Below are 13,314 nucleotides of genomic sequence, written 5' to 3'. Positions count from 1 at the left end.
TATAGAGAGAGAGAGAGAGAGAGAGAGAGAGAGAGAGACAAAAACTCCAAAGAAAGCTGGATATAATGGTGCACACCTATAATTCCAGCATTCTTGGGAAGCTAAGGCAGGAGGATCACTGTGAGTTCAAGACCAATCTGAACTATACCATAGTGACCCCATTTCAAAAAAGAAAGAAAAAGAAAAGAAAGAAAGAAAAAAAATAGCACTTGGAGCATTTCTTCCTTTACTGATAATTGTATCAAAAGAGGCCGACTCAGATAACCTTGTCCACGGCTTGGAATAAAAGTCTTTATGGGCCGACCAGATAGCTCAGCGTACTAAAGCCCCTGCTTAGGCAGTCACAGGGACCAGGGTTCAACCCCAGCACCACATGTTGTGCCTCCCTCGCCCCCAGGGTACACGGAGACAGTGACTGAGACTGGGTGTGATGGTGCGCACCTGTAATCCCAGCACTTGGGAGGCTGGAAACAGGAGGACTACTAAGAGTCCAATCTGTGTAGTGAGACCCTGTACTAAAAAAAAAGTCCTTATGATTATGTTCTCATGTTTTGTTTCTGTAGCCAAAGTATCAATCAGTGGAGGTTTCCAGAAACTCGAGGACCTAAATCTTTCAGTCAATCACAAGATTACACAGGATGGCTACAGGAATTTCTTTCAGGCCCTGGACAACCTGCCCAATTTGAGAGAGCTGGCTATCTCCAGGCACTTCTCCGAGTGCCTCACAGCTCAGCCCAGCACTATCAAGGCCCTCAGCCAGTGTGTGTCCCGCCTGCCCTGCCTGCTGTACCTGCACATGCTGGGCTGGCTCCTGGATGCAGAAGATGTCGCCCTGCTTGACGCTGTGAAAGAAAGACACCCTCAAGCTAGTCGCTTGCATATTTTGTGGAAATGGAGATTGCCGTTCTCTCCAATCATTCAGAACTGAAGCCTTCAGACGGGGTGAGCTGACGCAGCCCTGTACCCTGTACCCAAGGCAGAGGGGGCAGTGGGCACAGTGACTGTGTTTCGAGAAAGAGGCCTTGGGAGAAATACGGTTATTGTATATATCTAAGGTGTACCAATAAACTTAAATGACATTTAGTAAAAACTGTCAAAGTAATTCTAGAAACCTAATTATCAAACACATTTTAGTAACTACTGCACACCAGAGTATTCAATACACAGAATGGTCATATTCATCATAGGAAACTGGTACTTGTACATGGTATCTATGTCTATCTATATTTATTTTTGGTAGCAGGAATTAAACTCAGGACCTTGCACTTGCCAGGCAGGTGCTTGGGCGGCTGAACTATCTCCTCCAATAACATATTATTACATGTGATGTATTTTGATTCCTCTTTTTCCCTTCCCTCCTCCCTCCTCCTTTCAACCTGTCTTCCTCTCCCTGTTTAAAAACTTTATTGGGGCCAGAGAGATGGTTCAGTGGAATAAGCGCTTCCTTGGCAAGGACAAGGGCCTGAGTTCAATCCGTGGTTCTGCCAAAAAATTTTTACAAATGAAAAAATAAAAAAATAAAAGCTTTGTTTCCATTTTATCTTTTTTCCTCTTCCTTCCTTCCCTCTTTTTTTTTTTTTTTTTTTTTTTTTTTTTTTTTTTTTTTTTTGGCGGAACCAGGGATTGAAGTGAGGATCCTGCACTTGCCAGGTAAGTGCTTATTCCACTGAGCCATTTCCCCGGCCCTTCCCCTTTTCCCACCCTAGTTTTCCTTTCCTTTTGAACAATTTCTTCCCATTTCACATTATCTATTATATGGTTTTGTTTTTGTTTTTATTTATTTTATTTTATTTTTTTGCAGAACCGGGGATTGAACTCAGGCCCTTGTGCTTGCCAGGCAAATGCTTATTCTACTAAGCTATCTCCCTGGCCCCTTTATTGTATGTTTTAGTTCTTTCAGTTTCTTACCTAAGGAGACAATGTGATGCTTACACATGAGTCTGATTTATTGCACTTAAGAGTATGGTCTCAAGGTGCATCCATTTACCTAGGAATGCCTCAAATTTATTCTTCTTATGATAGAGTAATACTCCATATATATATATATATAATATATATTTGTTGTTTTGTTATGGAACCATAGATTGAACTCAGGCCCTTGCGCTTGCCAGGGAAGCACTTATTCTACTGAGCCATCTCCCCAGACCCTTCATAATATATATATATTTTTAAATTAAAAAATAAAAATAAAAAATAAAATCCACATCTCTTTTATACATTCCTTGGGTGATGGGCATTTGGGTTGTTTCCAAGATCTAGCTATTACAAACTGTGTTGCTATAAACATGGGCGCACATATGCCACTGTGGTAGGATTTTACTTCTGGGACGATACCCAGAAGGGGGATAGCTGAATCAAATGAGACCTCCAATCCTAGTTATTTTGAGGAATGTCCACACTGATTTCCATAGTGGTTACACCAGTCTATACTCCCATCAATAGTGGAGAAGATTCCTTACCCCCACAGCTCTGCCATCATTTTTAATTGTTTTTTTTATTGATTTTTTAAAAAAATATGGAACACTTCACAAATGTGCATGTCATCCTTGCACAGGGGCCATGATAATCTTCCCTGCATCGTTCCAATTTTAGTATATGTGCTGCCAAAGCAAGCATATTGCTTGATTTTTTGATGATAGCCATTCTTTCTGGGTAAGAGGGAATCTCAGTGTTGTTTTAATTTATATCTCTTGAATGACCAGTGATGTAGAACATTTATTCCTTTTGAGGGGGGTGCTGGGAATCAAACTCAGGACCTTGAGCTTGCTGGCAGGCACTGTGCCACTGAGCTATAAAGAAGCTATATCCTTCTTTTATATATTTATTTCCAGTTGTATTTCTTCATCTAAGAAGTGTGTATTCATCTCAGATGCTCATTTTTGGATTGGGTCTTTAAATTTGGGGATCTGGGCCTGGCAAACAAGTCCAGGAGTGATGGTACTGTGGTACTGGGGAGGCTGCAAACAGAAGGATCACTACGAGTGCACCCAAATCTAATGCTGCTCTGTAGCAGTGTTAGGAGTTGAAACTTAATCTGCCCCAACGTTTAGGAGGGAGCCTTTGGGAAGAGAACAGGGTCGGACATGGTCACAGGGGGGCCCCCACTGATCACACACACACACACACACACACACACACACACACACAGTCTCCAGAAATTTGATGTTCTGCTCCCTCTTAGGACTTTGCTGGCTGAGACCATCATCGCCATACTCGGGCCTCAGCCCTGCACCTCCTGTGCTGGGAACCACAGCAACCCTTCCCTTCCAACTCACCAGGCCGCTGTCGTTGCTGTTTGTGTGAGACAGTCTCACTATGTTGAGCTGAGCCTGAACTTGTGACCCTCTTGCCTCAGCCTCCTAGAAGTGCTGGAGTTTCAGGCATACACCAGAATGCTTGTCTCTCGATGGTATTTTTATTGGCAACAGAAATGGCTTAGTATACCCTAGAGAACAGCTAGCAAACAGCCAACATTAAGTATACATTTCCTGGAATGAATGAGCTTTCTGAACCTACAACCACAGGCTGGGTTTATGGGATACTAAGGAAGGAAAACTCTCAAAATACCTTAGAAGGCAAATTGGCCCTATTCATAATTAAATTTAACCTGCCACGTAAGATAATTTAAATATGAATGCATAGAATGTTATCCTATAGTAATGAAAAATGATACAGTGAGGGCTGGCCAGATAGCTCAGCGCACTAAAGCCCCTGCTTAGGCAGCGGTCAGGGTTCAATCCTTGCGTGCTGTAGCTGCCCCACCAATTGAAACTGGGCATGGTGACACACGCCTGTAATCCTAGCACTTGGGAGGCTGAAAGCAGGAGAATCACTATGAGTCCAATCTATGTAGTGAGACACTGTAGACCCTGCCCTAAATTCAAAAAGAAAAAAGAAAAATGATACCAGAAAACTTAAGTCACAAGACATCTCATTTTGCAAAGCTTACTTACCAGACATGGAATATTTATTTATTTAACAAATACAGGGCTGGAGAGATGGCTCAGTGGTCTAAAGCACCTACTTGGAACAAGCTTGGAAAGCACAGGGACCGCGGTTCGATCCCCCAGCACCACATGCCAGCCAGCCCCGCCCCCTGGTGGGCTGAGCTGCCCCCCCACACACAATAAATAAATGTTAAAAAAAAAACAAAAACAAAAACATACAGCTAATATGCTAGGCACAGAGGGGGCATAATCAATTTCATTTGCCTTAGCTGGGCCTACTGGTGCACACCTGTAATGCCAGCATTCCGGGAGGCTGATCACAAGCTTGAGCCCAGCCTGAGCAACATAGCGAGATCCTATCATACATGCATAGGGACTAAGGATGTGGTTCAATGTGAAGTACATCAAACAAAAACATTCAGTGGGCTCCCATAATGGCAACACTCAAGAGGCTGAGGCAGGAGGATCACTGAGAATTTGAGGCCAACCTGTGCTACACAGTGAGTTCAAGGCTAGCCTAAAAAAATAAAAAATAATAAAAATAAAAAAATCATCTGCTCAGTAAAAACCTCTGACCAGAAGAATACTGATCATACTAAGCCCTTTATGGACAGTGAACTGCACCAGGGAGAATGCTAGGGCCCCAATCCTCAGACTAAACTCAAGCAATGACCACAGAAGACGGTGCAGAACGGAGGGGACCTCCCATGGAGAGCAGCTTGGGCAGCTGCAGTGGACAGCGCACCTGAGGGGCAGAAGAAGCTGGAGGCCAGCAAGGCGGAAGTAGGGAGAGGGAAAGAGACACCAAAGGAGGTGCACGTGGACAGGACCCCATGGGATCCTGGGGACAGTGAGCCGCCCATGCCCTGACCCAGTTCCCAGCATGTTCTCCTGTCCCCAGCTGGAGCAGCTCCTTTCCATAGCTGGAGACAGACTCAACCGCACACTGTACGTATGAAGAGATGCAGTTTGTCTATCTGTCTGCCTCATTCTTGGAGGACCGCTGGGGGGACTCCATTTAGTCTGTCATTCTTGCATAGCATGAGCAGAAAGGGTGGTCTCATCAACTCTCGGTCACAACCATCCTCAAGGGAAAGGATTGGACTGCTTCATCTCTTGGTGTCTGTGAGGGTGAGGGCAACGCACAGCGTCTCTCTATGTGCACAAGATGGGACGCCCGGGTCACCGTGGCTGATCAGGCCCTCGCCTGCAGTTTCGCAGTGAAAGACACAGGACATAAGGGAGGCCATGAGGCCTCCTTAACTAAGTCATGCCTAAGGCTCCGCCAGGAGCGCATCCCGGCAGGCAACTGAATGGCCAGCTTCTCTCTGAGAGAGTGGCATCCATCCCTTTTCTGTCGCCCCATCGTTGAAGGGTACACAACGCAGGAGTAGGAAGTCAGAGATAAAAACTAGTCAAAACCCACAATCGGGCTGGGGAGATGGCTCAGTAGAATAAGTGCTTGCCTAACAAGCGCAAGGGCCTGAGTTCAATCCCCAGTTGTTAAAAAAAAAAAAAAAAAAAACAACCAAAAGCTTTGTTTTTTTGGGCAGAACCAAGGATTGAACTCAGGCCCTTGCGCTTGCCAGGGAAGTGCTTATTCTATTGTACCATCTCCCAGACCCCAAAAACTTAAAAAAACAAAAAAAACAGTCCCTGACTACAAGAAAAAGGGCTTTTATGGAGTTAAAGATGAAACCAAATCACTCCCTGTATCTCCAAGAAAAAACAAAACAAAAGGCCTACTCTTCCTGAGAATGCTATCTTGGCAACCTCACTGGCCACCAGTTGCTGCCCACACACAGAGCTTCACTCCCCACTCCCACCTTATCTACTTCAGCCAGCTGAGCTGGCTCCACGCAACCACTGCCTGCATTGGGCCACACAGACCCTCCCTCCACATCCCTCTGCTTATGCCGATCTTGCTCAGATGGCGTCATCTAAAGCCCACACAAGATGACTGTCGTCACTTCCGAGTTCCAAGTTTGGACTGTGGGCCCTGACAAATGAGCTGCCATGGCCTTTCCAAACTGCCGAGAAACCCAGGCAAGCACTTCTCAAAGATATCAAAAGGGGAGCAAAAAGCCCATCAACAACTGTTACTCAGAAACCTGATAAAAATAAAATAAAATCCAGTCTGAGACATGACCATACCCTCAGGCTATGAGTTTTAAGGGCTATGGATACAAGAAGTAATGCCCCTGGCCCCTGTGAGACATAAAAAAACATGACTACCCAGGCCTACCTCAATCTGAACCTTCCCTCAACCTGCCAGGCCTGGATGGATAGAACAGACCAAGCTCTATCAAGCTGTGCCCCTGAGAGTCCGTGGTCATCACAAAAGTCAAGGGCAAACCTGTGACTACCTGGTAGACAATGGAACAGAACTCTCTGCTTTCAGAAGTTCCCTCTTGGGCCTGGGGAGATAGCTCAGTAGAGTAAGTGCTTGCCTTGCAAGTGCAGAGTCCTGAGTTCAATCCTCGGTACCACCCTCTGTCAAAAAGTTCCCATCACAGGGGCAACTGGGATTTTTGCCTCTCACCTCTTCTGCCAGGCACAGACTGACAAGCTGATAAGATAGCTCTGTAGACTAAGCACGTGCTTAGGCAAGTGCAGGGACTGGGGTTCGATGCCCAGCACCACATGCCGCGCCAGCCCAGGTATGCTGGGCTAGCCATCACGGCCGGGCGTAGTACTGCATGCCAATAATCCCAGTGCTGGGGAGGCGGAAAACGGGAGGATCACTGTGAGTCAGAGCTGCAGAGTGAGACACCGTACCAAATACATTAAAATAAATACATTAATTAATTGACGAACAATGTCAGGTGTGGTGGCACATAATCCTAGCACTCAAGAGGCTTAGGTAGGAGAACTGCCATTAGTTCAAGGCTAGCCTAAGCTACACAGCAAAACACTGTCTCAAAAAAAAAAAACCTCAGTAAATGCGATCATAGCAAATTAAAAAGCTTCTGCGCAGAAACAGAAAACATGGGGCCGGGGAGATGGCTTAGTGGAATAAGCGCTTCCCTAGGAAGTGCAAGGGCCTGAGTTCAATCCCCGGTTCCACAAAAAAAAAAAAAAAAAGAAAAGAAAGAAAGAAAAAGAAAACAACCAACATAATGAAGATACAACCTAGTCTAGATGCAAACTCATTAATCCTCATGATGTTTTACTTCTTTTGGCGGAACCAGGGATTGAACTCAGGCCTTTGCGCTTACTGAGCTATCTCCACAGCCCCAAAACTTAAAATTTAAGGGGTAGCAATAATAAAAATCACATTTTACTTGCACATTTTTTATTTGCAAATAATGTATATGTAACAAAAATATAAGTAGAATATTGACACACATACATATTTATGCATATGGCAGGCAGAATACAGTTCCCATCTTTCCATCTGAGTAGTCCACATATGCCAAAGCGATAATGTTGCTTTTTTCAAGCAACTAAAGGATTCAACTGAATTATGTTATAAAATAAACTGAACTTTTATAAATGATCCTAACAATGGGGAAAGAATTTTTTATTTTTTGTATTTAGTATAGGGTCTATAGAGTCTGACCACACAGATCAGACACGTAGTGATCCTTCTGTTTTCAGCCTCCCAAGCACTGGGGCTGCAGGTGCGCACCACCACACTCAGTCTCAGTCGCTGTCTTATCGTGCCCCAGGTGTGGGGCCGGCACAGGATGCCGGAGTATCAAACCCCAGTCCCTGGAGCCCCGGTCCTGTGTCTGCCTAAGCAAGCGCTTTAATCCACTGAGCCATCTGGCTGGCCTGAGAAAGAATACTTAAGTCACTGAACCACCGCCCGAGTCGGGCAACATGGCTTTTCTGCACTGACCGTTGCAAATGTCACTCGGGCGGGTGTCATGTCAACCAGTTGGTTCTTGCGTTGGTAACACTGTTTTTACATTCCCTGTTACATTATCTTATAAAAAGTCATGAAAAAAAAAATGCCATTTTGGTCATTCTATATTTAAATAATTGGTAAGTGGTTAAAATACCACCGGCAGAGATTGTAAAAATTAGCTGGGCTTGCAGGAAGCAGGCTTTGTTAGCTGGTTTGCTCCTCTTTGTAGGACACAATGTGGCAACATGTAATATGCATAGAACTACTCAGAAGGGAGGAGCCGGGTACAAAATTAATTGTCAATCTACAAAATTTTTCCTATGAAACTGTTAAGCAGAAAAGACCCAAAACAGACTTATGTTCATGTAGAAAAATGTGGCTGTAACGCCACTTGTCTCATGCATCTGCGAGGTATACTTTAGCACTGCTTAATATACTTTCTCTTAACCAGTAGAAGAGACTAATTATTCAGAAAAGTGATGACGGAAAAATTGTTCTAGGGAGAGTGTAGGTAGAGTGCTTGTGTGGTATGTGCTAGGCCCTCCCCACATTGCCAGAAAGGGAGAAAAAGTGCTGTTCTAGGGCTGGGATCTCGAGATGGCTCAGTAGAATAAATGCTTTCCTGGCATCTGCAAGGGCCGGAGTTCAATCCCCGGTTCCATAAGGAAAAAAAAAGTGCTGTTCTAAAAGGGGATGGTGGGCCTGGGATTCGGCTCAGTGGAATAAGTACTTCCCTGGCAAGCGCAAGGATGCGTAGTGAGACCCTGCAACAACCAAATACCTTTTTTTTTTTTTTTTTTTGCGGAACTGGGGATTGAACTCAGGACCTTGCGCTTGCCAGGGAAGCGCTTATTCCACTGAGCCATCTCCCCGCCCCCCCAAATACATTTTTTAAAAAATTAAGATAAATAAAATAAAATGGGGATGGTGGTAGACATGGAGCTGTGTGCCTGTCACCTCAGGGTCCCAAGAGGCTAAGGCAGTAGCATCTCAACTTCAGCTCAACAAGGCAACTTACCCCAGGCAACACAGCAAGACTCTGCCTCAAAATGAAAAGTGGCCAAGGACATAGCTCTGAATTCAATCTCCAGTACCAGAAAAAGTAAGTCAAGTGGAAAAATGACTCAGCAAACTGGGTCATCCAGCCAATCATCCATGAAGTGATGACAAATGTTTAGAAGAACTGGAGGTGGATGCATTTTCCTCTTGTTCTGTTGCAGACTACAAAACAGCAAATCTGCGATGTGACTGTTTGCAGGCACTGGGTAGGAGCGGGCCCTGGACATGAATTTCCAAGTCCTCCTGGCTGGCGTGGCTTCCAGCCTGCAGCACAGAGCAGCCGAGGCAGCAGCGGGTTCCCAGCCCAAGCAGCTAGCTGCTTCTCAGGCCTCAGACCAGGTGCTGGAGCCTGAGCAGGCAGGGAGCAGAGGATGGCTTGAAGAGGAGTGAAAATCTGTAGGAACCTCACAGAGGTCCTCACCCTTGCCCTACGTCACAGGTGTGCAAGCGCAGCTGCCGGTGGAGGTGGAGTCTTCAGGCTGCGCTGAAGTCCTGGCCAGAAGCCACTTTCTCACCTGTGAGAAATGTATTCTAACTTGATGGTATTAAAGATTAAATGAGCTGGGGAGATGGCTCAGTAGAATAAGCACCTGCCTGGCAAGTGCAAGGTCCTGTGTTCAATCCCCAGTATCGCAAAAAAAAAGCACAACATTCTTAAAGATTAAATGAGCGTCGGCGAGATAGCTCGGCAGACTACATGCCTGCTTTGGCAAGCACAGGGACCAGGGTTTGATCCTCAGCCCCACCCCAACGCATGCCACACCTGCCCTAGGGCATGCTGAACCTGTGACTGAGTCCTGGCATGGTGGTGCACGCCTGTAATCCCAGCACTGAGGAGGCTGAAAACAGGAAGATCATTCAAGTCTGAGCTGTGTAGTGAGACTCTGTACCAAATACATAAATTTTTTAAAAAAATTAAATGCAATAATACACCCACCATACAGAGTTCACTCAGAAGGCTACCAGGTTACTTATAAAAGGAAGAAAACTTCCACGTGACAGTTTCTGGTTTCTTTTGCAATGAAAAGCTGAATCTACTAGAACTTACTTAAAGCACAGTGTACCGGGAATAGTCTAACTCATTTATTGTGTAGTTTTTCTATTTATTCCTTCACAGCTCACTGAATGACCAACTAAAGAACTTTAACTGAATAAAAATGACATTAATCCAATAATTACACTTCAAAAGTGTTTTGGTGTGGTACTGGAGATATACTTTAAAATGTGATGAATTATGTAATTTTAAACACACTCTTGGGGGCCTGCCCCTTAGCTCAGTCCTTTAAGTGGCTGCTTCAACAAAGCAGTCAGGCTCAGGTTGCTGTGGTTCGATCACCACAACTCAAGCCAGCCAAACCTGCCCTGAGGTCATTCTGCGCTAAAAAAAAAAAAAAAACCACACTCTTCCTTTCCTAGGGAAGCCTCAATACCAATCCTAAAACTATTTTAAGAAATTCACAAGATTCTACACAGAAAACAATAAACAAACAAACACAGCAAGTGCAGGGGCCAGAGTTCAATCCCTGGTTCTGCCAAAAATAAACAAACACAATCTTCCTAGGACTATATCTCCCGTTCTGAAAATGGAAAATAAAAGCTGATTTCCAAAAATTTAATTTCCAGCCAGGTATGTTGGTGCATGCCTGTAATCTGAGTACTCAGGAGGCTGAGGCAGGGCTGGTGAGTTTGAGGCCAGCCTGGGCTACACAGCAACACTTGGTCTCAAAAGTTTTTCTTTTTCTTTTCTTTCTTTCTTTTTTTTTTTTTTAATTAATGTGTTTCAAACTTTATTCCCAGGCTTCTCCAGCTTAATTGGCTGCAAAGAATGAATTGTATGTAAGCAAAAACTGAAAAGAGCTGCAGTGTCCAAGGGGCTTGGGCTTAAAAAATATCAGAGATCTAGATTTTATCAGATCCATAAACAAAACAATTTTAAAAAGCAGTCATAATATAAAATAGCAGCTCCCAGTAATTTCTTCCAAGTTTGATCTTTTTCAGAAACTGACTTAGTTCAGTTTGCCTCATTCTTAGAAGCCTCATCAAAATTCTCCACAAGATCTGGAACCTCATCATCATCCTCTTCTCCAGTAGCAAGCGGTGCTTTTCCATCCACAGATTGTTTGGGCAGAGCTTCAGCCCGTCTCCTTAAGCTAGTCAGACTGTCTGCACCAAGCTGGTTCAGTATGCTGGGTAGCATTTCTGTCGGTTGTTTCATCTCAGCATGGCCTGTAATGGTGAAAGTGTTTGCTGCCAGAGATGCCTGAACTTTTGGGTTGTTGAAGTGGATAACTGTTCCCTGGTTTGTAAACATATTCACCTCTTCAATACCAGAGATATTGTTTACCCCTAACTTCTTCAATGAGAACTGAAGTTTTTTATCATCTGCTGTGACCGTTCTATGAGCCACCTTCTTCTTTCGGCGAGCAGTTCCTTTCCCACCAATGCGCACTTGTTCCTGCAGTTTGGCGAGTTTTTCCTGGTTCATGATAGTTTCTTTCATCTTGTCGGAGTGGATATGGGGCAGCACGGGGGACTAGGGCTGGCACTCAGGGGGTCTCGGGCGGACCAGCTGAGATTAGGCACACATGTGCGGGGGCCCAAGATGGCAGCTATCAAAAGTTTTTCAAAGAAACCAAAATATCCAAGAAATGTGATTAATATGTATACCTAAATTGTACCAATAAACTTAATTTAAAAAATCCCTCCCCAGGGGGCTGGTGAGATGGCTCAGTGGTCTAGAGCACCTACTTGGAACAAGCTTTGCAAAGCACAGGGACCACGGTTCGATCCCCCAGCACCACATGCCAGCCAGCCCCACCCCCTGGTGGGCTGAGCTGGCCACCCACCCACACACACACACACACACACACACACACAAATAAATAAATGTTAAAAAAAAAAACCTTCCCCAAAGAAATATCTATGACGAATCATAACATCCAAAATTTCGTAACAAATGGTTACAATATAGAAATTTCTCTTAAAACTGACAAAACAGAATCCAGTTAGTACATATCTGAAAATTTGTGATGTTATTCACAACTAAAAGAATAATGGTCTATTCTGCAGACAGCTAATCTAACAGAAATAATATTAAAAACAGAAAAAAAATGGGACTCCAGTGGGGGCACACATGCAAAATGCGTTGCAGGCATCACTCCAAGACATGGCCGGGCCGGCAAAGCTCGGAGCCCGGGGCCACAGTGCAGTCCCACAGGAGACACTCGCCTCGCACACACTGGCCCTCGCTCGTCCCGGCACCACAAAACACAACAAGCCAAATGTAAAATAATATGCAAATAAGGAACATAATAACATACACGTGTCTGATTTTAAAAAACTAAAAATTTATTATGGACTTTTAAACATACAAAAAATAGAAAAAGCAGTATATCAAGCATCCATGTACATAGCAGTTAGATTGGTTAATGTCTTGCCATCTATGTTTCACACATACACATACTTTGCTAAACCATTTCAATATATTTAACATTTCACTCCTGAATACTCTAGGACACCAAGTACGATAACCTATAAATGACAATTTTATCACAGCTCATAAAGTGAGGATTGATGACCTAACTGAAACTCCAGCTTATTTTCAAACTGTATACAGACTCCCTCAGTTCCCGCTCCAAGGTGTTTACGGATGGTGGAGGCCATCAAGGACCCCACACTGGTAGCCAGGGTGCTTGGACGCGGGCGTGTAGGTCAGCAACAGAATGTGTTGTGCTCAGGCAGTATGAGGCCCTAGGTTGATTTCTGGCACCACAAAAACAAAACAAAAATAAAGATCCCATGTTGTACTCGGCTGAATGGCTCTTCACTTCTAATCAAGAATAGTTAGTTACCACCCACCTCCTTTGTTCTTTTCTTACAATAGTGTTTGCAAGAGGTTAAGCCACTTATTTTCTACAACACCTCCGTCTGCACCTGTCTGAGTCTTCCCTGAGCAGTATCATTTGACTTGTTGCTCTATACCCAGTATTTCCTACAAAGAGAAATTAGCTCTTAGGGCTTGAACACAGCCCAGTTAAAACTTTGATGAGAACACTTCATTCATGATGTAGCACAATTCAAATTGCACCACAAATAACTGTGCCTGTTTGTCTGCTTGGGTTCAGTGTAATCAGATCTTTATTTTTGTAAAAAGTATGTTTTCCCACAACAGTTAAGTCTCTTAGGGAGACAATATTCTGGTATCACAAGAATTCTAGGGAATACATACACCAACTTTTTATCCAGTATTTTGGCACCAAAAAGTCTTTAATAGGGCTTTATATTAGCTTCTCAACTTTTTAATATTTCAATTTTTAAAAATAATTTTTTAGGGGCCAGGGAGATAGCTCAGTGGAATAAGCACTTGCCTGGCAAGCACAAGGACCTGAGTTCAATCTCCGGTTCCACTGGAAAAAAAAAATAATAATAATTTTTTAAAGAATTCAATGTTAAAAA

General features: G+C 44.0%; 2 protein-coding genes, 1 non-coding gene and 1 pseudogene across 5 annotated transcripts in view; 1 reads left to right on the top strand and 3 right to left on the bottom strand.

Annotated features, from left to right (window-relative positions):
* The window catches only part of Naip (NLR family apoptosis inhibitory protein), a 39,762-nt gene extending 38,370 nt beyond the window's left edge, over nt 1–1,392 (top strand). For all 3 annotated transcript variants that reach the window (XM_023703787.1, XM_023703768.1, XM_004623197.2), the window contains one exon: nt 564–1,392. In XM_023703787.1, the coding sequence (XP_023559555.1) occupies nt 564–928 (365 nt within the window). In that variant the 3' untranslated portion in view covers nt 929–1,392. The remainder of the gene's footprint in view (nt 1–563) is intronic.
* A 1,117-nt stretch (nt 1,393–2,509) lies between these two features.
* Nucleotides 2,510–2,612, bottom strand: LOC111815241. The gene has a single exon (XR_002819972.1). It is a non-coding gene; the product is annotated as a U6 spliceosomal RNA (small nuclear RNA).
* A 6,113-nt stretch (nt 2,613–8,725) lies between these two features.
* Nucleotides 8,726–13,314, bottom strand: part of LOC101566199 (survival of motor neuron protein-like) — an 18,768-nt gene continuing 14,179 nt past the window's right edge. Inside the window, exon 9 of the mRNA XM_012513003.2 lies at nt 8,726–9,374. The gene's annotated coding sequence lies outside the window, so the exon portion shown is untranslated. The remainder of the gene's footprint in view (nt 9,375–13,314) is intronic.
* Nucleotides 10,871–11,359, bottom strand: LOC101562096 (annotated as a pseudogene).

Source organism: Octodon degus, unplaced genomic scaffold, assembly GCF_000260255.1.
Source record: "Octodon degus isolate 3935 unplaced genomic scaffold, OctDeg1.0 scaffold00001, whole genome shotgun sequence".
Classification (NCBI taxonomy): domain Eukaryota; kingdom Metazoa; phylum Chordata; class Mammalia; order Rodentia; family Octodontidae; genus Octodon; species Octodon degus.
Note: the sequence above shows the minus strand (reverse complement) of the source record. Positions and strands in the feature narration are given on the sequence as shown.